At 38.5% G+C, this 27,585-nt stretch overlaps 1 protein-coding gene across 4 annotated transcripts in view; it reads left to right on the forward strand.

Annotated features, from left to right (window-relative positions):
• Window positions 1-24,858, forward strand: part of HIPK3 (homeodomain interacting protein kinase 3) — a 73,230-nt gene extending 48,372 nt beyond the window's left edge. For all 4 annotated transcript variants that reach the window (XM_032691932.1, XM_032691934.1, XM_032691933.1 and 1 more), the window contains exons 3-16: window positions 809-932; window positions 4,960-5,079; window positions 6,896-6,982; window positions 7,788-7,972; window positions 8,758-8,917; window positions 9,314-9,437; window positions 11,903-12,024; window positions 12,188-12,312; window positions 12,421-12,582; window positions 13,532-13,828; window positions 14,994-15,134; window positions 18,485-18,720; window positions 18,997-19,118; window positions 20,753-24,858. In XM_032691932.1, coding sequence (XP_032547823.1) covers window positions 809-932; window positions 4,960-5,079; window positions 6,896-6,982; window positions 7,788-7,972; window positions 8,758-8,917; window positions 9,314-9,437; window positions 11,903-12,024; window positions 12,188-12,312; window positions 12,421-12,582; window positions 13,532-13,828; window positions 14,994-15,134; window positions 18,485-18,720; window positions 18,997-19,118; window positions 20,753-21,229 — 2,482 coding nt within the window. In that variant the 3' untranslated portion in view covers window positions 21,230-24,858. The remainder of the gene's footprint in view (window positions 1-808; window positions 933-4,959; window positions 5,080-6,895; window positions 6,983-7,787; window positions 7,973-8,757; window positions 8,918-9,313; window positions 9,438-11,902; window positions 12,025-12,187; window positions 12,313-12,420; window positions 12,583-13,531; window positions 13,829-14,993; window positions 15,135-18,484; window positions 18,721-18,996; window positions 19,119-20,752) is intronic.
• Window positions 24,859-27,585: the final 2,727 nt, after the last annotated feature.

The following is a 27,585-nucleotide window of genomic DNA, read 5'->3' on the forward strand; positions in this document are numbered from 1 at the left end:
TGAATTAATTCTTTTTCCTCTTGTTAATAGCTTGAATGAGCTGGGAGGGAAGGTTTTAAACGAGCAAATGTAATGAAAATGGATATTTGTGAAATACTGGAGTTGGTTTCACGTGAACAGAAATGCTAAAAGCCCCTTTAGCAGCTGTGTCAATACCAATTTTTCTGGTTCTTGAGTGCAGAAATAAATTCAGATGCTGTTGGTTAAATAATTCACATTTGTTTTAGGTGAAAAATAACACCCGCTCTGTTTAGCAAGTGCAGTGTTTTCATTTGAGCAATTTAAAAATTGATCACATTGAACTGATTTGAGTACATTAAGGGATTTGCAGTTGAGTAATTAAATTGATATTTTAAATAGCTTTAAGTGTACTGTCCAGCTGGGAAGTGAGAAGTGGATCTTCTGATGAAACTTTTAGTTTGATTTTTTTGTTTGATGTAAAAGACTGTATTTTTTTTAGAATGTAGTTAAAGGCATATAACATTGAGTGGATGAATCATCTGAGATATACTGGAGGAAAGAGAAAAGTGCTGAATCAGGGACATTCTGGTTTTCAGGCATATAAGTTATTTTCATGTACATAGCAAACATAGTAGGAAAAAAACCACCTTGGAGCTGCAGAACGTTACCACAGATTATTTAAAGAAAAATGCAATTTCTGATGCTATGATTTTATTGAAATAATTAGCCTGTGTTATCAAATAACAGATTTCGTTTTTTGGGTTTTTTTGTTGTTGTCATGTTGGATTGTTGAATTACCTTTTTTTCCCCAAGGAAAAAAAATTCAGTAACCATGTTTAATTTGCAGAGCACCAGAGATCATACTGGGATTGCCGTTTTGTGAAGCCATAGACATGTGGTCGTTAGGGTGTGTGATTGCAGAGCTGTTTCTTGGATGGCCACTGTACCCAGGAGCACTGGAATATGACCAGGTAGTAGAATAAATTTCACAAGCATATACATACTTTCTGCAATTTAAGGATTTCAGATTACAAAATCCAGAATTGTGAATGTTAATAATATCCCCTATTATGTAGCATTTCTTCAAGTCTGTTCAACGCTTTTAATTTAGTCTTATTGACTGTCCTAGAAACATAAATCCATGTTTCTAACCCAGACTGCCTATTGTGCTGCTTTTCTGAATTAAATTTCAATTTGTCCTCCTCCTTCCATCTTACAAAATAGATGTTGGTATTGAAGTTGCTTTTTTCTGATGGAAACCCAAGTTTGCGGCCACCATCATCGCATTATCATCTCTCTTTCACTTGCCATGACCATAATGAACGGGGCTGACTCCGGAATGTCTGTTCAGATGTCAGGATTAATTGTCTTCTGAATACTTTTGGATGCTTTCTGGAAATCCAGCGGAGCTCAAAGATTTGAGAGCCTGCACTTCATGAGGAATGAGAATCAACTGTCGCAATAATAATGCAGATATGCAGTGGTAGAGCTCGGAGCTGTTGAAGCTGTGCCTTTGCTTTGCTGGAGTTTTCAGCTGCTGACACCACCAGCATTAGTGAGCTGACTTAAAAACACCCCATGTTTTTTCTTGTGAAAGATGTAGAACGTTTTCTATTTTAAAGTCTATAATTTCCTAGCCTAATGTGAAATTCGGAAGGAATGTAATCAGCATCCTGACTATCCCCACCTGGTTTTGAACTTGGAAAGTGAAGAAATCTCCTGAAAACCTCAGAAGTAACAGCACTGGCTTCTTGCTAAGTTCTACATCTTTGATTCAACACTGAGTTTAGGGGCAGTCCCCTCCAGTGTGTTGTTTAGGTCGTTCAAGTCCTGATCATGTAGTGGGCTTTTCACTCCCTGTGCTTACAGATCAGACCTACTTTTCTAGAAATTTGTTTGTTAAAACCACTGTCAGGGCATATATTAATTCTGAGTTGATTTTGGTAATGTTTTGTAGTTCAGTTCACTTAATTTACACAAAGTGCAGCATTTAATGTGTAGAAAGTGAGCTATGAGGGGAACTCGGGTTGATACTTTGAAGCATTTAGACTTTTTTTGCAGAGTGTTGCTGTTAAAATGGAAAATGGAAGAGGAAACATCTAACAGCCATAAATTTTTAAGGATAAAATGAAGGATTTTTTTTTTTAAAGAATCTGCAATACTGTCTCAAAAATTTCCAATAATTTGGCAAATTTATTTACCTCTTATTTTGAAAGAAACTGTAGGAGATCCGAACTTTAATTAGGAAAAAAAAAAAAGAAAAGAAAGATGCAAAATATGTAATTTTCAAGGTTATTTCCACTTTTGAACCCCATACTGCTGTAAATAGCTATTAAAAGGGATGCTGCTGCTGTGGGTAAGCCCAGTTCATGGTCTTCTGATCAGGATCACGCACATAGACAGATGCTGCTTCTGGATGTGGAATGCTGCTTTGCACCACATCTTCAGTCACCTGTGGTGAAGTTGGGGGTTTGAGTGTGGAAAATGCTGCCTCTGTCACAATTCTTTCCTCGAATTAACTTGTGATTTGTCATGATGGCAGCAGCCCAGATTATTAATTAACACGTGCCAACAGGCTGACGTAGCTTTGAGCCTCTGACTTTGGTGCAGGGAGCAGTAACAGCGTAAAGCTCGGTCTCATGACTCTCAGGATGTTTTTTTCAGAATAATGTGGGGTCTCATTTGAAAAGAAAAGCCCTTTCTTACCCCACTGCACCACAGCCATGTTGTCATGTACGAAACCCAGGCAGGTGAAGGCAGTTTAGTACAGAGCATGGAGCTGCCTGCCTTATAGTGCTCCTTGGCTCCTCTTGGCTCAGTTTTAGAGGGACAGGTCCTTATGACAGTGAACTCCTGTCACTTGTTTCTTGTCATGGCTCAACCTCTAGATCCTGTTGAGCAGTACAAGTTAACAGCATTGTCACCAATTCCAGGCACCTTCCAAGGTGCTGTGCTTCATGCAAAGGACTGCATGGATTAGTGGGGAATCTTAATGCTCGTGAGACTTTGTTTGCTTTACAAATGAATTAAAAGATTAAAAGACATTTAGTTAAAGAGTGGCATATCATTCAAGATTACTGGAAGCATCAGTTAATAACTCACCTAGCAACTAGTCTGACCCTCATGTTGGAGAAGTCATAGAGGAAGAGGGGCTGTAACCTCCTCTGCACCAGCAGGAATTACCTTACTTTAGCCAGGCTTCTCATCGTGCTCCAGCACGTCTGCAAAACTTGCTTTGGAGAAATTTGATTCAGGCTTTTTCTCGGTATACGTGAGTACAGCAGCACTAGGAGATGGCTTCCAAGGAAATTCCTTTCCTCCTGCTACATGGTGTGTGTCACTGAGTAAATGAACAGGCAGGGGCTTTGTGTTGCATTTCCCCCCCCCCCCGTCCTCCTGCTATGTGGCAACCCTGGCAACCTGTGTCACGCTAGCCCTGGAAAGGGAGCTCTTAGTTCTTGTATTCATTTGTGATTAGCACTAGTAACAGCTGTACTTCCCGGGGAAAATAGCTGTGCCTTCTGAGTTTTAATACTCATTAAAAACAGGCACAGGTGCTCAACTGCTAAATTTTTGAATTAATGCACTGTCTTTCCGCCCCTTAACTTTTCAGTCTTTATTTGTTTTCTTAGCACATTATAAGTGATCTAGAAACATTTCTGGTCAGACTGGGATTCTCTTTATTCCCTGAGGTAGGGAATTATGGAGGATTCCAAATAACCAAAGTTGGCAGGACTGCATTTAGTTCCTCCCCACTTGGATCTGTCACTTATTTTTCAGCAGAAGCCTCACTTGTACCTTTCCTCTCTACAGCCCGTCGGTTTTGTTACTCTCAGGTGCTCCTAGCTCTCAAGTCCTCTGTCTTTCATTGACTTCTTCTTCTCATCTCTCAGTTTCTGGTTTGGTCTATTTGACCCCTCTCTCCTTTTGATTTTTCCCTTTCTTCCATTTTCTCTTATTCCTCGGCTGTTCCACCTTTTCCAGGGGCTGGATCACCCCAGAAGCTCTTGTGTGGGACACTGCCCTTCAAGGGTTCAGCCCTGAAGGGCCTTGCTCCTCTTGGACCTTCAGCCCTGGCTGCTGGAATCCAGGCTCCCTCCATCCCAGCCTGCAACAAGCTCAGTTTTCAATTATTGCCCAATTATTGTTCTAACTCCAAGGTAGTTTTTAATTTTTAAAGAAGTATTACTTGTGGGATAACTCCCCTCTTGTACAGTGAGTTAACACTGCATACACAGTAGTTCAAACACATCACGTTTCAACAGTTTTCTGTTGAAGCCTAGAAATTTAACTGTTTTAGGTAATACATCAGTCATCAACTGTAAGAAAGGCAAAATGCACAGTAAGTAGTTTTCTAAAATAAATGCATGTTGATCATTTCAGTGGAAAAGGCTCATGAGGGTAGTCCATTTCTGTCATATTCAGTAGCAAAGTTTCTTGGATGAGGACAGTATCTTTTGCTGGATGCCTAGAGGTTGCACCCCCTTTCCACATGGAATGTTTAGTTGTAGGTGTGTCAGGTGTGTAAAAGGCTGATACACTGGAAACAGCAAATGGGAAGGATTTTTATCCAGTTATGTAATGAGAGCATGCAAAAAAAAAAAAAATCATCGAAGTTCAGTATGCAAACAAAGCACTCCCACTGATTTTTCTGTTTAGAATTAAAATAATACATTCAGGATTTGAATGAATTTGAGGAGGCAGTGACAGCCACTCTCCTCAACCTCTCGTTTCTGTGACCCAACCTAAAAAGCTTGCTTATATAGGTCACTTCAGAGGTTTGTTTATGTATGGCTTTCTCTGACACACGGAGAGAGCAGCACCAAGTGCTCAGTGTTAGGTTTCTCCCCTGTGTAAGATGTAGCCATTGAACTTGGGTGCTCTTGAGCGTGGTTCGTTTTGCCATTTTTTAAAGTGAAATAAAAAGCTTTTAACTGTGTGGATCAGATTTTGAAAAGAAGAGATAAATTGTTTCTCCTGTTTCATTTTTTTCCTCAGATTCGTTACATTTCACAGACTCAAGGTTTGCCAGGAGAGCAGTTGTTGAGCATGGGAACGAAAACCGCAAGATTTTTCTGTAGAGAAACGGATGCACCATATTCTAGTTGGAGATTAAAGGTAAACAGTAGAATGTAGTAGAAAACAGCCTATTATTTTGTGAGCAGAGAAACCAGAGAGGCCAAGATTCACTGCAATGCCACTATCTCCCTTCTGAATCTCCTGTGTTTTTTGCCAGCTCCCGCTCTGTATCCCAACCATTTTTCCGTTCCCCAAAAACAGCACCCCAAGCTCGTGCCCGTGTTTTCTCCCGCTGGGTGACCCAGAGGCAGGTCTGGTGCAGCTGCCAGGCTGTGCAGTGGCCAGTGCATGGCTGCCATGTGGGGAATTCACATTAAGCCTTGTGTCTCCAGAGGTACCAAGTGAGTGGGTTTGTTTTGTTTTGTTTTCCTCCTTGCTCGGTTACTGCTTTTCACTTCACTTCAGGAATTTGTCTCTGAGGCCCACACTGCTCTGTCAAAATTTGTCCAAAACTGGCTTCAGGATCAGAAGTTCCTAGGAGAAAAAGGAGATTAAGAAATAGCTCATTTCCTTCAGATCCCCTGCTAGAACAGTCTTTGTTGGCTGAAAGCTGCAATACAGCAACCACAGATGAAATTAAAATACTTCTGTGTTCTGCACACCTTGCTTCTCTCTAACCGACATTATTGCACGGTGGCCATAGGCAGAGCTTTCACTTCCTATGCAAATAATTTTTTTAAAATTGTATTGCTTCATGCTCCGACTTCACCAAGGTTTCAGAGGGCTCAGGGAGCCAGGAAGCAGTTACAGTTGACACGAAATTTGTGCAGCAGCAAAGAGCTGAGGAGCTCAAGGCACGAGTTGTGTAACTCCCCGCAGTAACTTGGTAAATCCCCGGCGCGTTGGGCCGGGGCTGCGCTGCAGGGTCGGGTTATGCAAGAATTCTCCAATTACACCCTCCTGGTTAATCCAGTATCCTCTTTTCTCCAGCAGTTGATCTTTAGGTGACTCCTTACATTTGAGTTCTCCATATCAGAAAACCTAAACGGGTTCTTTATGCAAACAGCCCTCTCCGTTTTTCAGAAGCTGTTACCTTGCCTTGTTGATTAGGAGTTTTGGTATGAACCATTGGTCATTACTTACAGTTATTGTCAAAGTTAATTTTGGAAACTTTTCTGTAATCTGTGTGCTGAATTTTTTTTTTTTTTTAATCCCTGACTTCCCACCTTGCCTCTTGCAGCACCATCCCACAGGTGCTGTCTGTGTTGAAGGAGGAAAATAGTAACAGAAAGTGGTATGCCAGCTCATAAATCACTGATGAGTGATTTAATTCATTCTCTAGAATTTGTTTGTTTCATACTTAAGTATTTAAAATGTTTATGCCAGCTGTTATGTATGTGGATGAATAAAAGTATAAAAATAAAAAAAAAAGAAAAGAGAAAACAAAGAAGTTGAACAGAGATTGCCTGGTTTTTGTTTTATTTTTTTTTTTAAAGTGATATGATGTTGCTGCTGTTTAAAATTAAAGGTCTGAGTTTGAGAAAATTGGTAAAATACAAGTAATAGAAAACCTGTGATATATAAAAATATAAGCACATGAGACACTTTTTCATTAAACAGCTCTTTGCTGTTTAATGAAATGCTTATTTTCAGCATTTCTTGCATGATTTACAGACTATCTATTGTAATCCAGTACTGTGATCTGTCAGATGTAAAATGTAGTAGTCTTTGTCTTTTGATTTAAAGAATGAAAGTAGCCAGAAAAGCACTGTATTTATATCTATTCAATTAAAATACTAATTATTTGAAAAAAAACCTAGTGTTTTTAAGGTCAGTAAATAGATGAAGTCCCGTTTTAGTTGTGACTTTTATTGACAGCTTCTAAACTCATCTCTCCTTTTTTTTTTTTTTTGAGACATTGGAAGAACACGAGGCAGAAACAGGTATGAAGTCTAAAGAGGCCAGAAAGTATATTTTCAACAGTTTGGATGATATAGTGCATGTGAGTATCAAAGCTGTCTTCCTTTGTGAAAGGAATGTGTGGGAATGAATGCTGATTTTAAAACATTTTATTAGTTTTGAAAGAAATGCCCTTTAGAATATTATTTATTATATCTCTAGTTGTATCTGTTCTTCTCTGCTGCTCTGAGGAAAATGTCTGGCTGTGTCAGCCCTTTGGGCTTTTAATAAAGATCTTCCTTTGTCATTGCCTTTGTTAAACAGTGGTACTTTTCCTTGTGGACCATTTAATTTTATGTATGATATATAGTTTCTCTTCTGCCTTATCTGCCATTATGGGTAAAACAAAGAATGCATATGGAACCTGCTGTCTTAATTGTATAATTTCCAGTATCATTCTTTTATCTTAGCAATATATTTCTCAGTATAACATTTAAAATTTTTTTATTAAAAACAACTGTTTTTTCACTTTTCCTTGGCTTTATAACTCTCAAGTCAATGTTTTCATTGTCTTTCATATCCTGAAAAAATAATAAAATTTGGTTGCAATGTGGGCATTAATACATGCTTGATATTGTTTTTTGAAGATTACCTCTGTAGTTTGAGTTAGACCATATACAGATCTTTATTCCAAATCTTATTCCTTAAATTCCAAGTCCCAGATTGGAGTAAAGCCTTCAGGAGTTTTCAGCTGGGGAGACTGAAGAAAAAAATCACCAATTCCAAGCCAGTTGTTTTGGGATAAGCTAACAAAAGGCTGAATACTAGTATTTTATAGCAGAAAGCAGTAACAGAAAGGGGTAAAATAATATGCATATCTTGTATCTGACTGTTGTGTTCAATGCCAGGTGAACATGGTGATGGATTTGGAAGGAAGTGACCTGTTGGCAGAGAAGGCAGATAGGAGGGAATTCGTCAGTCTGTTGAAGAAAATGTTGCTTATCGATGCTGATTTAAGAATCACTCCAGCTGAGACCCTGAACCATTCTTTTGTTACCATGAAGCACCTCCTTGATTTCCCTCATAGCAACCAGTATGTAACACAGGAATCTCTTGTTGTTGCAATTAATTTGTATGGTACTGCTGTTTCTTCTGCTATTAGAGAGAAAAAACCTTTCATGATTTTTGTAATGTTTTAGAGAATTCTTTCAAGTGCTTGCAGTATTAGATACACCTACTGGGTCAAGGAAACTGGTTGAATAACTATGTTTTTATTTTTTTCCTTCTGAAAAGTAACAGTTAGAACAGTTGGTTTTATACATGGTTGTTAAAATTCCAACACTGCAGAAACTTGGGCTTGATTTTTGGAGTTACGAAGAGCCCTAGTTCCCATCAGTCACTGAAAGCTGGGATAGGCATTTCCTCTTGAGGTTAACATCTTGGTGCTTTCCTTTATGTATTGATTAATGGGGAATATCTTGAAAGTTTTCTTGCAGTTCTGGAGTTGTGTGTTTCCCCGTGGATTTCCTAAAGTGCAAGCGTTCCACTGAAAAGAGCGAGCTTTCCATCTCTTTAGATTGCTGTCCTTCCCGTTTGTACACAGTTGTTAGAAAATGGTGTTAGATGGAAGGAGTAGGAAATAGCAGTATTTTTCTTGATTTTAAAATAGGCATTACAAAGGCTTGACGTGACCATAGTAACAGCAGTGTTTCTTTTTTTTCTGCTTCCGTGTATGATGCCATTCTGTGAAACTGGAAAATGTGGGGCTTTGAACTAATTTTTTTTTTTTTTTTTTTTTACCTTGTTCTGGGGAATTGTTTTATACATTTAACGACATGAAATTTGTGATTAAAGCAACTTATTTTCCTGTTCTGATAGAGTGAAGTCCTGTTTTCATATCATGGATATTTGCAAATGCAGATCAAATCTCTATGACTTAAGCAATCGCAATAAAACATCACTTATGAGATCAGTTGCCTCAGGCACTGCAGCCAACCTGACTACGAGCTTTACCAAAATTGGTCCAGTAAGAAGTCAGGTAAAAACAATGTTTTGTGGTTTTTTTAATAATTTTTCTTATTTTTTTAAATTATAAGTTCCGTTAATGCAGTTCTTCTAATTAATTTAATAATTTTAAAAATTACATCTGTTAAGTGACAAAATCTTCTGTCTTTTGTTTTTTCTTAATGTTTTCTTAAACAAACCATTTAGAATTCAGCACGTTTCAAATTAAGGTGCAAACTGGGACAGCCAGTGCTGTATTGTAATGCCCTCCAGTGGCCAAATAGAATGGCTTCCTGTAAAATGTATTTGAAATTTTAATTTTTTTATAAGTTATTTTAGTTGTTTATTGTATAAAGTGGTGGGACAAGTGTGTGAGATATTTGGATTTAATGTTGTAATAACGTTGCCTGTATTGAATCTGTTCCCATAGGCATTAACTGCATCTGCCCATTCAGTTTTGCACCAAGGGATACCACTGCAGGCAGGAACTGCTCAGTTTGGTTGCAGTGATGTTTTCCAACAGGCATTGATTATATGTCCTCCAGCTATTCAAGGTATGTTTATCTGTAGTATTCACAGTTCCTAAAATAAGAGTGTTACTGTCTGTCTGTTAGCAATATTTGAGTTTTCCATTATATCCAATTAATGTTTATGTTTAAAAGAACTTAATTATGTCATTAAAAAATTAGCATGTGAGTCAGATGCAGATACATTGCACCTTTCTGAAAGAAAGGGCAAATCAGCACCTGCAGAAAATGATTTAAGCAATTCAGAGCCCATCTTCATATACCATAGACACACATATAAATTCATATCTTGGCTAAACTAGAGGAACAAAGTGTGAAAGCTGAAGAGAGGAATGTATTCTGAAATAAAATTTGAGGGGAAATAAGAAAGATGAAGGGAATATCAGTGTCTTAACCTAGTAGTGGTCATTTATGGAAAGGGAAAGGTAGTTTATATTGCTTGCTTATTAACTTTGATTATAGTCTTCATCTCCAAAGATGCAGTTTATTTGTCTTGGTGATGTTCAGCCTCATGTTGAGATCAGGTCTTGAAATTATGGAGTTTATAGGAAGTAGATTTTTTAAGAATAACCTTCAAACTCCTCCTTAGTTCTCCCTCTGCATTTTGAAATTTCAGAAATCATACTGGACTCACTCTGAAAAAAAGTAAACCAAAAACATTTAACCTAAACTTAGACCCCAGGAAGTCTTAATCTCTGTAGACAGAGACAGATCCAGCAGATTTTATCAGTAATGTTATTTGTGACAGCTGCATCTACCTTGGGTTCCAGAAACTCATGAAAGTTCTGAGCATTCACTGGGCAGAGTGTCAGAGGCTATATGAGGTAAATGTATAGCTGCTTCATACAGATTTCCTTCTGAGCTGTTAATTATTTAAATTGTATGTACTCTTTACACAATCATATACTTCACAATTAAAAAACCCTGAAGTGATTTATAGAAAAGGAGACAGTACAGGCAAATACTATCTGTGATCTGTATACTGTATTCTTAATATGATGATAAATTTCCAAATTTAAATTCCATACTCTCAATATGATGACAAATTTCCAAATTTAAATTCCATACTCTCAATATGATGACAAATTTCCAAATTTAAATTCCATACTCTCAATATGATGACAAATTTCCAAATTTAAATTCCATACTCTCAATATGGTGATAAATTTCCAAATTTAAATTCTGCAACAGCTGAAATGAAGGGAATATATTGTTTTCATCACATAGGTGCTGAGTTGAGTTGTTGGCACCGATGAAAAGGGGATATTAATGGTATCTGGCACTCCTTCAGTGTTTCCCAGCTTGGCTGCTCTGTGGAATATCTGAAGTGCTAAAACGTGCTACTTCTGTCAGAGCTAAGATGTTGCTCTTCTAGATGGCTGTGGGGAAAAAAAAATTAGTCAACTGCATTTCAAAATTAAAAGCTTTGAAGTGCATGGTTATGGTACTTAGTGCTGTGTTATGACATGAGAATTACATCAGATGAAGATTTTCTTTCATCTTTTACTGTGAAGTATAAAAAAAAACCCCAACCAAAACACTTTTAAACTTTAGTTTAGTAGTTCTGTAGTAGTTACCTCTGAACACTCATTGCTTAATCTTTGACTGAAGCACAGGGCATGAAGTGCAGTTAGAAGATGAGATCAGGTATATCTTCTCTCAGCCAGTATTGTCTTCTACCATAGTTGTTCTGTTGCAGTATCTATTGAGAAAAATTTCACTTTCATTTTAGTTTGACATTATTATGTAAACAAATGTTATAAGTAGTAAACGTTTCAGCATTGCTATATGTCTCTTAGTTTCTCGTGGCAATAATGAAATCTATACAGGGCATGAGATGCATCTTTTTTGTATTATGCTCTTTTGGTAATATTCTAACAGTGCTATGGTTTGCATGATTTTGATGAAAGGAGGAATAGGATTATGGATTCTACTGCAAATATTTGATGAAATACACAGAAAATTTTACATTGTTTCCCACAAAAGAGATGGTAGCAGAGAGGGGCATTATACATGTGGCATTGTCAGCTATAAAAGCTAAGAGGAATGGGTTTCAGCTTACTGGAAATACAAAGCTTGAGATGTGCAGGAGTCAGTTGTGAGAAGCTTTGAAATTCAGTTCTGCTTACTTTTTCCTGCTTCCTTTGAAATATTTTAATGTAGTTTGTGATAAAGAGTAAATGCTTAGCTTTGCAGAACGCTCTGCCAAAGTCATTCCTCTTTCTAGTAGGCTCTTTCCAAATAGTAGCTATTGGCAGTTCTTTCTGGAAATTACAGCATCAAATATTTGTGCAAATAAGTTATGGCACAAAAATCTTTTAGGTGTTGATTTGTTTGGCTTGAAAGTCTAAATGATGGAATTAGATCATAAACATATAAAAAAAAATCATGAAATGTTTTAAAATTTTCCTCTGCGTTTGCATTTTACTCAGAAAATATGTGCAGGACTGGTGTTTGCTTAAAGCTTGGGTATATGTTTTTCTCCCTGATAGGAATTCCTACAAACCACAGCAAGCCCACCAGTTTCTCCCTGAGGGTGGATAATGCAGTTCCATTGGTGACCCAAGCCCACGCAATTCAGCCACTACAGATTCGAGCAGGAATCCTTTCTCAGGTTGGCTCACTCTAAAGGAAAAATCTTACTTATTTTATTATTAGTTAGTAAATGTTTTTAAGTGTAGAGCTCTGTTGTGGTCCCTCTTCTGTGCTGAACTACAAGCAGTGAATGTAAATTCAGTTGTTCCCTGCGTCATAAAATCTTCCCTGCTTCCCGACAGACATGGTCGAATCAGACTCAGCAAATCCTGGTTCCTGCATGGCAGCAGGTGGCACCAGTGGCAGCTCCTGCAACATCTCTGGCCTCTGATCCTGTGGCTGGCCCACAGAGGCTTGGAGACTGGGGGTAAGTCCCTGTATTTCTGTGCAATACCTTAATGGCTTTGATTTACCAAGAACTATGGATGCTGATGCAAATGGCTTGCAATATAAAACTGCCTTTCCTTTTCCTCAGGAAGATGATTACCCAGGGCACTCATTACAACTCAGTGATACCACAGCCTCTTTTAACACATCAGATAACCTTGTCTGCCCCTCAGCCAATTAGTGTGGGCATTGCACACGTTGTCTGGCCTCAGCCTGCAGCTACCAAGAGGAACAAACTGTGTCAGAACAGGTTGGTAGAATATTTCTGACACTCACAAAGCCAGTGTACCTGTTGTTGCTGTTTTGTGGTCAGGGGAATAACCTGTCAAAGTGGCATGTTTGTTGGAGACAATTGCCCTTAAACAGTCTTTTGGGAAAATGTGTCCTTTCTGCCGTAAGTTTTCAATGTTATTTTGGTAATAGAGTAGGTGGAAAAATACTTGCAGTGGTAAGATGTTTTAATTCCTTTTCATTAGTATGTGCTTGTCATGATAGAAAGTTGTCTTTACAGGCTTTGGGGAGGTATAAGGATATACTGAGGTAGCTCTAGTGGGATATTCCTGAGTTTATGTGTGTGAGGATATATCATGTTTAGTGAACTGAAAATAAAGACATACTGTACAGGGTTGCAGTTTGCCTTGCAGTTGTCTTAACAACAGTCTTTCTTTTACTGGTAGCCAAAAATGCTTCAGCTGCTTGCTGAAGAAAATATGCCCCACTTCCATGCAAAGTATTGGCAAAGGTGTGGGATGCTCAAAAAAAGGGGAAAGCACATGTTACAGGGACAATATCAGCATTCCTGTATTAAGCAGGGAGTTCTTCTGGAGGCCACCAGCTTTGGTTTTCAGGGAGAATCTCTGCAGAAAATCTGGCCAGGATTTGTTTGGTTGTTTTTCACCTGAATGGGAATTTTTGTTTCTTTGTTTGCCTTATGAGAAAATGGGATTTTCAGTATACTGCATTCAATGTCATAAATTTCAGTCTTAGGTATTACATAGTTTGGATCTTTCTTGTTAATATCTGAAATCACCTTTGCCAAGTATTTATGACTGCGTTTATTTTCTGTGTTTTTCTTTGTATTAGTTTAGAAAATTGGTTGTTTAACCTACATTGTTTGCTTTGGTTTTGTTGAAAATAGTACAGTTTTCAGCTCTGTTGGCAGAGATTCACTAAATGTGAATGGTGTGTTTCCTTCACAGGAGCAACGCGTTACAAAACACCAATATCCAAAATTCAGCCTTTATATCCCCAAAGATACTTAACCTGAAGGCTGTGAAGAGAATAAGTTGTATAGAAGCACAGGACAATCTTAACTCAGAAGGCCAGGAAGGTACCTGCTGTGGAGCCTCGGTCAGGCTGGATCCTGATCCGTCTCTCCGAACCGCCCAGCGCCAGGCTCTGTTCATATCCGGCTCCCCCAGCCCCGCCGTCAGCGTGATCACCATCAGCAGTGACACAGATGAGGATGACATAGGACGAACACATTCGCTGAGGGAGTAAGAACCAGTGCTCATTTTTATGATTTTTATCATTTGGTTTTATTTATTCGGCAGGGTTTGCTTAAATATAGCTGTCTTAGCGCAGCTGCTGTGTTTAATGGATCTGAGTTTAAAAAAAGACAAATAATGCCTTTTAAATCAAATTTCAGGATGAGGTTAGCTCTGTAGCCCTATATTATTTGAGGGTGAATAACACTATCAAAACCCTACCTCATTAATCCATGTGCATTGGGCACTTTCAAACCATAGTACTTTTAGGTCCAGCATACTTTTTTTTCTTAAAAATGTCATACCCTGTTTATTTGTTGAAGATTAATCTTCTGGCTTTGCATAATCAATGTTATCATTGTAGTAGATATACTAGTAGATATAAAAAGGGTATAAAAAACTCTCTAAGACCCTTTTTGAGTTTTAGGGAGCAAAGCATTCTTTTATTTCAGCGCGCTGGATGCACAAGAGAATATTTTCTCCGTTATCCAGTAGATAATGTTACATACATATGTATGTAGAAAATATATATATTGGTACAAAATACTCCTCTAACAGTCTGAAAAGGTGTGCCTTTGAGTAGAAAAGCAGGTGCTGGATATGGTCCCCCAGTGGGGTTTTATTTCACAGAGCCATCACAGAAACATGCATCATTTTAAATGAGGGCTTAGAAGTTTCATGTTTGTTTGACTTTATTTTTTACTTGTAATCACAGAGCATGCATCATTTTAAATGAGGGCTTAGAAGTTTCATGTTTGTTTGACTTTATTTTTTACTTGTAATCACAGAGCATGCATCATTTTAAATGAGGGCTTAGAAGTTTCATGTTTGTTTGACTTCATTTTTACTTGTAATGATTCAGAACTGGAAGGGCTTGTATTTGAAATCTCAGCTTTGTCAAAGTTTTCATGGCTCTGAACTGTAAATTTTTTTTATCTACTCGTTTAAGTGTTGATTAAGCAAAAAAATTATTTATTTAGTGGGTTTCAAAAAACGCCTGTTGAGTCTAGAATTTCAAAAGAACACTGAAAAGGTTTAAAATTGGTTTGGATGCAAAAGAAGCAAGGGGTTGGATATTATTTTACATTTAAGAGACCTTTTCTAATATTGGGCACCTAAGTCAGTGGTGAGTGAGAGCTGGTACGTTGGCTGACTTTCTGGTTTTGTGTGGCAGGTGTAAAGGTAGCCTGGAGTGTGAAGCCTGCCAGAACACCCTGAACATCGACCGCGTGTGTTCCCTCAGCAGTCCCGACAGCACCCTGAGCACCAGCTCCTCCGAACAGTCCAGTCCATCTCCTTGCAAGAGATCCAACAGGTAAAAAGTTGGGCTCCTTCCAATAAAAAGGAAGAGCCTAGTGTGCAGCAGACTCAGTTTATACTAAAAAAAAAAAAAATGCAGAAGTTTTTGTTGCGCTGCCATCTGGTGAGGCCTAAATGACTTATTTAAAAATTAATTTGCTGGCCTGCAGTTGCATAGCATAGACTGTTCTTTTGTCACTCCTAACAGATCTGTGTTGCTGCACTGGAAGTTTTCAGAGTACTGAATGAACGGTGTTAACACAGAAAATATAAACATGTTGCATGCAACTTCCTTTAGAATAAAAATCTTCTAGGGCTGCAAATTTAAGTCAGCCAAAGTAAGATGTGACAGACTGGAAGTTACGAGATTGTCTTTAATTTTTGCAGCCTCTTGTTCCCCCATTGTGTATCTTGTAATCTTTAATGACGTTGATGCCTTTTTTCTCCTACCAAACATAAGCCTCACTTATTGAAACACTGTTCATATGAGCAGCTTTTAAATGTTTTTATCTTCACTGCCTCATGTCTAGCTTAAGACTCCATTTTTGTGCATCATTCATTTATAAAACCATTCACTGTTAATCTGAACTATTTTATGGCATTAGTAACAGAGGTCTTGACACTAACACATCTATCTATATGACACTTATAAAACATGGACTTGTGAGATAATCAGAAGTTCCCACTCACTTGGGATGCTCTGGCTGGGGCACCTGCACCTGGCTGCTCCTCTTATTTCAGTCCCTGCCCTTCTGGTGCTGATATCCTGAAATATCAATTGTTCCTACCTGTGCCACATCTACCAATTGGATTCCTAGATAGGAGTTTGTTGACCAAGAAATATTTGGGATATGTAGTTGCTGGTGTGAGTGAAAAGTTTGGTTTAATACGATTCACCCGCTATCTCATAGAAATTCTGTGACCTAGAGATACAATTAATTTTTTTCAGGCAACCCCTGGCTGCCATAAGCACGACCAGTTCTTTTATTTTTAATCTACAGTTCACTTCCTATTTTCTGTAGAGTAGCCTTCTATACAGAAAAGAGTGATTCAAACTCAGAACAGTTTCACTGTGCAAAATGAATTTGATTAAGGTCTTACTGAAAAAAGTTTGTTTAAAATAGTTGAAGATTCTATCACAGTGTGTATGGAACTGCTAGTCTATACAGGCAGTTTTACGTGTTTTAAATTTTCTACAGCCTGACTTAACAATGCTTGTAATGGATGATTTATATATATGTCTTTCTCTTTATATAAATATGATCCCCTCCCCTCAAGAAAAAAAAGAGGGGGGTTAAAAATTTACCAGAGTTAAACAGATGGACTAAACCAGTTATACTTCCCTGGTCCTAGTTTTTTAAGCTTTTGTCATATCTGACTGTAAAAGAAGAAATTAACTAGAAACATTTGAAGACTTTGCATTTAAATAGTTACATTTTAGTAAAGATTTAGATAACAAGATGAGTTATACTGGGAGGTGTCAGGTTGGTAGTTAATGTTGTCAGTCCTTTGATATTCTTTAATATCAAAACATTCAAAACTTCAGGTAAGTTTTTAAAAAGACCTACTTGCTTATGCAGTATTTTCTTTGAATTACAAGGAACTGAGCTGTAATTAAATTCCCCTCTGTAATTCAACTTTCTGTCAATAGCAGAGGAGTGTGTTGGATTCTGGTTTCATTAGGATTTGACTTACATTAAATCATATAATTAGGAACTTAAAAATAATAATATAGAAATAGAAGTAATTGCTCAGTAGTTGCCACAGTATTACTATATGCTGCTTAAAAAAAAATACTCAGATTTACCTAGCTCTGTTGGCTGAGTCTTCAGGTTTTTGTGCTTCCCCTCATAGTGTCAAAGTACTTTTCACAAAAAATTAATTTTTATAAATGGTTTTATTTATATTGTCTTATTTTAAACAATATGCAATACAGACATGTTACATTAGCTGTAAAATCCCTAAAGGACTTGACTGTATGTTCAGGTGTTAGTGAATTCACTGCTGTTTCTTGCATGTTTTAAGTTAAGCATTTATTCCACCAATTTTTAATATAACCTGGGGTTTTCATGCTTTTCTAGTTTATGGAAATTGTCAATTCTCATGCCTGTCCTTGAACCAGGAACTTTGTTAGCGTCTACACTTGCTTATTCATCACCCCATACCATTCATTTTAGCTCTGTTAAGTGAAGGGTGTCTCTTGCTATCTATATAATATGTCTATCTATATCTATATATGGAGATAGATATATATATATATATGAACCTGGCACAGTCCCAACTGAGAACTTCTTAAATTTCTTTTTCTGTTGTTGTCAGTGATGCCCCCGTGAGGTACCTTTTGCTTGTGCAATAAATAAATTATAAAGGAGGTTAATATCTCTTCAGACAATATACCTCATTGCAAATGAGTTTCCTTTCCTGGGGTGTTCCCTTCTTGCTGCCTAAAAGGTGTTTGGTTCTGGTTCCACTGACTGAACCGTGGTCTTGCTTCTGGCAACTCGCATTTGCCACCTTTCTTCTTCTGCTGCAAGCATGAATCTTCAGTAAGTGTTAGCAAAGGCCATTATTATGAGTTGGTTTCTCCACCTTGTTCCCCTTCCAGCTGCTTTGTTAAAAGCAGTGGCTGAATAAATGAGTTTGCACCACTTGACCAGCATGGATTTCACAGACCACAGGTGCCAAAACAGCCACGCTGTAAACAGAGGGTTGCATTTGTCTCCTTAAACTGGATCTGTGAGACAGAATCTGTCGCTCAGGCACGGGCAGTGCTCTGGAGGAGCTTCAGAGACCTGATTTTTCAGTAGATGAGGTCTTGTGTGCCAGCTGGTGTTGATATGCAGAGGAGAGGGAGCTGCCTGTCACTGTGCAGATGCTTCCTCAGCGTTCTCTGTCCCATCGTGACTCTCTCGGGCCCCGGGGATGGCTTTTCCAGGATGTGGCTGATTTCTAGGAGGAAATTGGATCAGTGTGTTCTGTTCTCATTTGCTACTGTAATAGCCATCAGGAGACATTTGTGTTATCATTCAGGAAGAAATGAAATAATCTGCTTCAACTTTTTATTTGACCGTAAAGTGTAAATTTCAGGTGGTTTATAAGAACAGAATTATTTAAAACATAAATTACAAAGTGGCTGCAAATTGGGTTACATGTCTAAGTCTTTGTGGAGGAGTTACCTCCTTCCTCTGAGCCTTGCAATTTGTGGATAGAATGAGTTTGAATATATGTGCTTTTATAATAAATATGCATTATTTTTATCCACCTTTGAGTAGTTTCACTTCTATAAATTTTATGTGTTAATGTAAGAAAATGTATCTATACAAAAAATAATTTTTTTTTAATTGCAATACTTCTATTTTTTGACAGTATGTCAGATGATGAACAGGAAAGTGGATGTGATACAGTGGATGGTTCCCCAACTTCAGACTCTTCAGGACATGACAGCCCATTTGTGGAAAATGGCTTTGTAGCCAATAATAATAAAAATAAGGAAGCAAGAGCCTCGGTTAATCCTGAAACCAAATCAACTGTTTGCACAGTAGTGGTACCACCAATGAGACTTGAAAACAGGTTACATCTTGATGAACAGATGGTGAATACAGGTAAGTTGGTTCAGGTGTCTTTTTCTTTCTATGCCAGTAGATAAGAATAGAAATTTGAGTGTTTATTCAATAGCTGGATATCTGAAGATTTTGACTTATTCATGTATCTGCTAATCCATATTAAACACTTCTAAATACTGCTGGGTTTTGACTTTAATTAGTGTACTGTATTATTGTTTCTCCCTATATGCTGAAGCAAATGAAACTTTGCCTAACTTTTGTCAGAAGAGAAAAGTTACAACAAAAACATAACATTGTTTATTTGTATCTCGGAAGATGCTACGTGCCAGCCACTGAGAAAGGGTCGGTCTGTCCTGGGAAGAATAAACCAGTCTTCTGTTGTAGGAAACCGTCAGCAAAAATCAGCATTCCATCAGCAACATGTAAACTTCAGTCAGGTATGTGTACTTACACCTAAAAAGGTACTTCTTCTGTCTTGAAATGTGCTAAATGTTCACAATTTCAATTGCTGTCGATGGCAATTGCAGGTTTTCAGCAGCTTCATTAAGGAAGTGTTCAGATCTTGAAAAGTGGATTTCAACTTAGTGGGCAAGTCATAAGTATCTTTCACTTTTGGTCATTTTCTTAAAACAGCTGACTTTATTTTCAGAAATAGTAGAAAAGCCACACTGGCAAAATTGCCAATGTTTACACAAAATCAAAGCATGAGACAAACGGAAAAATATGTTAGCATTTTTATTCCTACCTCCAAATGCTAAAATGCTCATAGCGTGCAGTTAAAATCTACAGCTGTATCTCAGTCTTGTTCTGGTAGTAGTGTGGAGAAAATGCTTGTAGTTTGAGTATCCAGAGATGAGAGAGAGCTTAACAAACTCAACCATTTCTTACCTTTGCTGCCAGGTAGCGAAACTGGGGAGAGATGAGGTTGTGAATGTAATTCAATCCAATGTTAGAAGATACCCAAAGTTAACTTAAAAGTTACTTTTATCGTTACCCAACGACACAATAAATATGTCTGCTGTGGCTGAGAACTGAAGTTGACACATGACATCAAGTTTAAGCCTTTTTAATTAATTGATTTTGAGCTGTAGCTGCCTCGAGGTTTTAGTTAGATACATTTAGTTAGGTACATTAAACTAAGAGCAGTACCTGTTTGTGTAAGTCTTGCAGAATAACTGTGAATATTGTAAGTTAAATACTAAATGCAAGCATGCAATACTTAGATAAGAGGATTTAGCAATAATGACTTGAATAGTGTAGATTGAAAGAAACGTTTGGGTGGGTGACACAGTCTCCCCTTCTGCATGATTATGCAAAAGGATTGGTTTAATTAATTCTAAGCAAACCTTAATATGATCAGCATGGTATTAATTTTTAATCTCTTCAGTGTCTGCAACTCCTCAGCCTCTTGGCGGAAAGTGTAGAACGTTATTTTCATTACAAAAATTTATGCTGATCCTTCCTTCTTTAGTAGATGCCCTGTGCAGTTTGAAGTCTGCATCATTTAACGAGAGTAATTGATTTTTAGTCTTTTCTCTTTATGACTGTTAATGATTGCCACATCTCCCTGTGATCATAGCCCTAGACTTCTGTTTGCCTAGTTGTCTCAGATATTTTCAATCCGTTTATTATTTTTTCTGCTCTCCTCTAAAATTTCTCTCCTATTTGTCCTCTTTGTGCCTCATTATGGTGCCCAAACTGAATGCAGCACTTCCAATTGATGCCAAGCCAGTGCTGAGTGGAATAAGCACCTTGCTCATGTGATACATGGTATTTCTGTTAAAACAGCCCAGCATGGCATTTTATCTTTTTTTTTATTATTATTTTTTTGCAAGAGCATTAAAATAACTTGTGTTCTGTTTTCCATCTCTTATTGTCAGATTTCCTGTCTGTGCTACTACCGAAATAGCTAATATTTATTTTTTTTTTTTTATATAAGCATTTAATTATTCCCGTCTCTATATTTCTCTCGATTTTAAGTTGACTAGTTTTAGTGCATTATTCCATTTTTCAGCCCCCCCCTTGGTGCTCAGAAACGTTAAGACCCTGCCCCGTCTCTGTGTGTGGACAGGTTCAGCACTTTGGATCTGGGCCGCCGGAGTGGAACGGGAACTACGCTCACCGGAGGCAGCAGGCTTACATCCCGGCCAGCGTCGCTGGCCACGCTTTCTCCCTCCCCCAGGGAAGCCCCAATCACACTACTGTGCACGCCCATCTCTCTGGAAGCACCCACCTTGGAGCCCAGCCTGCTCTCCTTCCCTACCCGTCGTCGGCGCCCCTCAGCACCGCCGCTCCCGTCGCCCACCTCCTCGCCTCGCCCTGTACCTCAAGACCTTTGTTGCAGCACCCGACGTACAGCATCACCCATCCCAGTGGTATAGTCCACCAGGTCCCAGTTGGCATAAACCCCCGGCTCTTACCTTCCCCAACCATCCATCAGACTCAGTACAAGCCGCTTTTCCCACCGCATTCGTACATCGCAGCGTCGCCCGCTTACACGGGATTCCCACTGAGCCCAACAAAACTCAGCCAGTATCCGTTTCTGTGAGAACTCACACACGGCATATTGAGGAAGCTCAACGATAACAGAAGTTCGATTTAAGAAGAAACATGGTATTTATTAAATATTAGCCATGGCACAACAGGAAAATTATTTTTTTGAATCATGTAGACTTGGGTGCAATTTAAACAACTCTGAGCTTTAAAAAAAAAACAAACAAACTCACTTTTAATGTGTTTTGCACATTTGGTATAACTTGTCTTTGGTCATGTTATCTTCTTATATAGTAACTTTAGACAGGTGACTTATGGGAGCAGAAATCTGGTTTTGCTCCTGCTATTTTTTATAAAATTGCCTTCTAACCTAGTGCAAGACACGTCTACATTTGGGAAGCCATTCAGTGTACAGAACTCTAGAGCAACAGATGCACATGTGTCAGCAGTACAGTGTAGGAGTAACTTGTTTGTATTGCGTATCTTGGTGTTTAAATGTTGAGTCACTTATCTAAAAGTTGAGCTGTTGTTCTTCTTCACATTGCATGTGTCTTTTGCATGGGCAAAGAAAAAAGCCTAAACATTGCTCTTAAATGTTGTTGTCCTGATAATCTCAGCTGCATTGTAAACTGTTCCCACACATAGTGCCTTAAATATTTGAGGTTGTTAATGTTATTACTTATATATAAATGTTGAGGACTGCAGCACTTAAAAAGTTCAGATCTGCTGATTTTTTGATAGCGTAATGCTCATTTTGGGTTTTGTGTGGTATGATTTTAGTATTGGGTGTGTTTTCCTTACTGAGAAGGCAGCATGTTTTGCTGGAGCTGAATTTTGCTGTCTTTTTTTCCCCCCAGAATGATCTAGCTTCAAGACAAGACTTTAGTAGTGCTTAAGAAAAGTTGATTCAGTAGCTATTGAGTAGTGACACACAAGACAGTATTTTATACTGGTAAATGGAACTGCAATACGACCTAAGTAGTTTATTTTAAAAGTGTTTGTCTAATTGGATATAATAAAATGTTTAGAGGTGCGGTAGGCATGACTGACTAGCTAATGAGAGGAAAAGCCAAGTGCTCATTGATCCATGATGTGGTTTCATCTTAGCTTGAGCAAACCATGCAGTATTTAATAACTAGTAGCAGAATATTTACTATTGAAGCTTGAAAAGATGTGAGTTCTTTGTGTGCAATCTTTCATTTATGCATGGGAGAGATTTTAGTCTTTTTACATGATAGTATTTGTTTTAGCCTGTTGCGGGTGTTTGCTTATTTAATACATTCCGTCAGGGACATAAATTACATGCTTTTTGCATTTTATTTTATTTTTTTTTCCCTTAGGAAGTGTGTCTTTTTGGGTTTTTTTTTTTGGTTTTGTTTTGTTCTGTTCAAATGAAGTTGCTTTTGCGGCACCAAAGACTTAATCATCCATTTCCTATAAAAGGTAGCTACTTTTTCATAGACCTCAAGTATACTGTAGTGTAGAGATGGGATTTACAGAAGGTATTAAGCTGAGGCCGTGTTTTAGCTTATGGGCAAGTAATAAATTGTATCATTTATCTTGAATGTATCATAGATAAGCTGCTATATAATGATTGCCACTTCAGATAGCTGTGAAATTAGGTGATTAACTAGTTCTTTCTTAGCCTTCTAATTTCTGTACAAGTCTAATTACATGAAATAGAAGCCGGGTTTGGGGTTCGGTTGTTTGTTTTTTTTTTTTAATTTTTAAATTTTTATTTTGTTTTCATGTTTGAAGTGTCGTAACTACTATACTGTAAATGATGGAAGATGATTGCATATGTTTTTTTTGGGGTGTGTTATTTGCATCAGTATTTTATCTCCATTAACTTTGAGCTCCTCACTGCATATAAGTGGATGTATTGATGTAACTTAATTTTTTTATGTTTTCATATTGGCATTGTGTAGACACTTAAGAAGCTGCATCTTGCAGGCTTGACTTAACTTTTTTTAAAACAAAATCTGGAATACAATCCTTGCAATGTTGACTGGAATGAGAGTGCAAAGCATTTGAGTTTAACTCTGACAATAAGCTAATAACTGGTAATCTTTTTCTTTACTCCACTAACACAAGCAGTGTTTTATTTAATGAATGTCTGAATGAAATAAATGTGCCTACATTTGATTTATTTTTTAAGTAATAACTAAAATACAACAGTATTAGATCACAAAGAAAAAAAAAGAAAATACCAGCAGTACATTTTTAATCACACTGAAAATTAAGAAACCTAACTTTTCCCACAAGTTTCAGTGTTTTTAGTGATCAACTCTATGCATTTTGTACGAGTGTGTGTATATAAAGTATACATTAGAAACTAGGGAGTATCCTGATGAATTTGAGATCCTATCAACGCGTATGTAAAGCATAAATATAGGGAGCCAAGACAATGCTCAAATTGGACGTCCACCTTACCACTTCAAACTTGTGCAGTGTGGTCCAGCAGATAGTTTTCTGTTCACTCCCTTGTGTCGGGAAGTTACATTTTTTTTTTTTGGTGCTCCCTCCATTGCAGGCAATGGACACACCAAGAGCCACCAATGCAAACGGAGAACGTGAGTTTTGTATCGCGACGACAAAAAAAAAAAAATAATAAAAAATACTGCGTTTTTTTTTTTTTCTGGGGCCATGGGGATCATCATTGGTCTGATGTATTTACTGTACTTTCTTTTTACTGTGCTTAAGGTTTTAAGCTGATGTGCTTGTTCAATTGACACGATTATCTGTATATCACAACAGTATCCTGTCGTGTGCAGGAAGAAGTTGCTGTAAATGCGCCCCAAATTAGATCTGCTGCTCTTCCTATGTATTGTAACTTTAGAAACGTCTGCATTTCAAAGAACGAAATATTTGGGATCCTGCCACAGCTAAAATTCAATATACCAGGTAACTTTTCCCCCCTCCTGCAATACACTCTGAGAGAACGGACTCTTGTCACTGCAAGTGTCCAGGGCCCATCTGCAGAAAAAAAAAAAAGTTTTCAGGGCGAGGACCTTTTCTGTGAAAAAAGTCATCCTCTGAGAAGCATTTATACATTATACCGTTTAAATGCCTTTTTTAAATAAAACACTGCATGACTACGGAATTGCATATCTGCATATTACTTTAATTTGCAAGATTTTATATGAATTTCTTGTGTTCGGTTTTTAACTTTACTTCAGGGTGTTTTATTGGTCAAATATGCTACTGTATTAACTTTTTTGGGGGGGTTTTAATTTTTAAATTTTCTGTTTTTACTGCTAATTAACTTGGTTTGTGTTAAGTAAAAGTTAAATCACACTGCAAGCTGTAGGAAGACTTGTTCTAGAAACACCCAGTGATAGAGACTTGATTAATAAGGTTGAACTGTTACTGTTTAACAATTTGTAGACTTGTGGCTTTTTTTTTTGCTTTGGATTTCTATGCTACACTAGTTCGCCATGTAGCAATTGCACTGTGCAATATTACAATATGAGGACTGGGAAAATTTTTTATGGATGTAATGTCTCTTACAGTTTGCGATAGTATTTCTTTCTAGTTCTCAGTGATTTAAATGTGACCAAGCCTTCTGTACTTTGTCACAAAAAGCGGGTTTTCCAGGTGACTATTTTGGTGAGTGTCAAAATAAGAATTTATGGTGTATTACTGTCAAGATTCACTTTGAATTAAAATATATATTGCAGCAGATGACTTTTGGTGGCTCTTATTTTTTGCTGTTTTGCATCAAGGCTGGATTAAAGCGAAGATGATGAAAACTCACTGAGAGGGCTCTAAAATTCTGATGTAATCGTTTGATTAAGTTTGATTCTGAAATTTTAAATTCTGTTAGCTTTCAAGGCTTGCTTCAGAGGGCCTTGAGATTCTGCCTTTAGTGTAGCCAAACCTCGAAGGATCTTTGTTCTGGATGTCCCACTTTTACAACCTTTGAAAAAGGTTATCTGGCCCAGGTACCAGCAGACACCTCTCTGCTGCCGGAGTTTGTACCAAGCCTGTGGCAGCTGCTGCCCGGGCCAGCAGGAAGGTGCTCCCGCTGCCACAGATGGCCCCACGTGGTCAGTGGCTCCAGATGGCCACCTGCTATGGATCAGACATCCGTGGAAGGCAGGGCTGTTGTCAGCCAAAGGTGCTCACTCTGCCATGGGGTTGCGGTGCTTGCTGAAATCTGGTGGCCGGGAAGCTGCGCGAAGCGGGCGGTTGGGTGCACGCGGGTACGTGTGGGGAGAATGGTTTCTGTGCCTGACATCCCGTTTAAGGTGCAGTCATAAACGGAAGGTAAAAGACTGAAATGACAGTGCAGTATATTTTTGATACCAAAATATTTTATGGTTGACAGAAAGCTTTCATTTGCTGAATACAAGGTGCTGCTGATATGCTGATCTTTCACAGCGTTTGCTCTTCAAGTCAAGTTGGTCAGTGCCTACAAAGCTTTTCCTGCAGCACTGTCCTTCACGTGACATGTAAACATGTCTGTCCAAGTTCTACAGACACTTGTGTTGCTTCCAAGCTGCTTCTTTGTCTCTCTTTACAGTTACACTTGTGTTTTGTTAACTTTTAAATGCATGTTGGTATTTAGATCCCACTTTTCCCATAGCAGATAAGGCCACTGCCTCGGTGTATTTTACACTCTGACTTCTGGCAACATCTAACAAACAAGGAAAGGCAGCCTGAGCCTTTCAGGGGGGATACACTGCCTATGAAGTCCATTCTGTTCTTGCTTTCTATTAGTAATGATGTCCAGCTGTCTCCTGTGCTCTTCCCCATCCTGTGGAAGGATTGGACTAGAACAGGCAATTACAACTAAGTAATCTTCCTCTCAGCTGTCTTCAGGATGACTAACACTGGTTTAAAATTTGGTGAGTATTTTCCCTGTCACTAGAAGCAAAGGACAAATTTGTACTGCAGCTAAGACAGCAGATTCATTCAAGGAAAAGCTCTCAGAGTCAATGGGGCTGTCACATGCTACAGATCTGTAGTGGGACAAATGGGTTCAGGATGACGCTGTGTTTTCTCAATAAATTAGCTTGGGCTTTCAGCTGGAGAGATGATCAGTCTCTGGGAGGCAACAGAGAAGCTCCTGTTTGGTACCACTCACAAAGCAGCTCTATCATGGCAGATTCACATTCATCACTGCAGCTCATGCACACTGTGAGTTCAGCTCCTGTCATGAGTAGAGGCAGCATGAGTCCAAGTTTCGGGAGAGTTGTGGAATAGTGCTGCTCCCCACTTGAAGAGCTGTAACTTCCTCATAGGCTCACAGTGTTCAGCACGTGTGTCTCATGCAGTGCAGAGCTCTGGGAAACACCAGAGAAGTGCTGTAGCCCCTCCTGCCTCTCTTCCTAGCTTGGGCTGATGTCCTGCTGTGCAGGAAGGCGTGGATAAGGTTTGTCGGTGATTAATGTTAATTATAACTTCCTGCCTTTCACGTGTAGGAAGTTGCATTTTCTCCCTCGGGAGAGGTGGGTACGTGCTTCAAGCACATTCAGGTAATTCTGCCTGTCCTTGTCCTGGGGAACAGCACTGAGTTCTCACTGAGCTTTATGCTCAGAGGCTGAAACACACATTTGAAAATGTTCTTCTCCTTAAATCCTGAAATAGTGGGCTAGAAGCATCTACACCATGTGGAGGCTGGACTCAATTCTCTGGTTGTATTTGTGGAGTGAGATGTTCGTGGGCTTGGCCTGGTTATTCATCAAAATGAAAAATGCCAACTGTTCTGTTGCAAAGAGAGACCATGGCTTGCCACCTGCTTCATGGGGAAGTCACTGCATGGACACAGTGGCTTCTCATCCATGGATGAGATCCTCATCAATGGGTTCCTTCATAAAGGGAAGACTCGGAATGTTTGCGGTAGGTCTGCTGCGAGCAAGGTGGTTTTGGATCTGGGTTTTACTCATCATTTCAACCAAAGTCAGATAGGTGATGTCAACCTGTTGCTCTGGGGCAAAGGCAGGGGAGTCCATGCCAACATGAATTTTGGGCTCTGTGCGTATGGCTTGTTATTACATAGCGTGGGAGAGTAGTGTTCATCCTGGTCCTGTGGAGGAACACTCAATACATCACAGCCAACTAGAGCAGATCTTCACTGGCATGGAGCATCTTGATTCTTTCTCCACAATGAGACATCTCTTCTAGAATATGGACTAACGTCTGGCATTCAGGATTCCCCAGCTGAGAGGAAAACCAGGTTAGAAGTACATGCACTTCACCCCCCTGTGCCATGTGTGTGACCATGGACAAAATATATGTGCTGCTTGCAAAAAAAAAAAGTACCTGATAATCAAGTGTACAGAGCATGTGGATTCTCTAGGAGAATACACATGTAGGAAAGCAAATCTCAGTAGCTTTGCTCAGTAGAAATTACCTTTCTGGACCAAAAAACCCCCAAACAAATAGCATAAAGAAAGTTAAGCTCAG

The sequence above is a fragment of the Chiroxiphia lanceolata genome, chromosome 6 (genome assembly GCF_009829145.1).
Source record: "Chiroxiphia lanceolata isolate bChiLan1 chromosome 6, bChiLan1.pri, whole genome shotgun sequence".
Classification (NCBI taxonomy): Eukaryota; Metazoa; Chordata; class Aves; order Passeriformes; family Pipridae; genus Chiroxiphia; species Chiroxiphia lanceolata.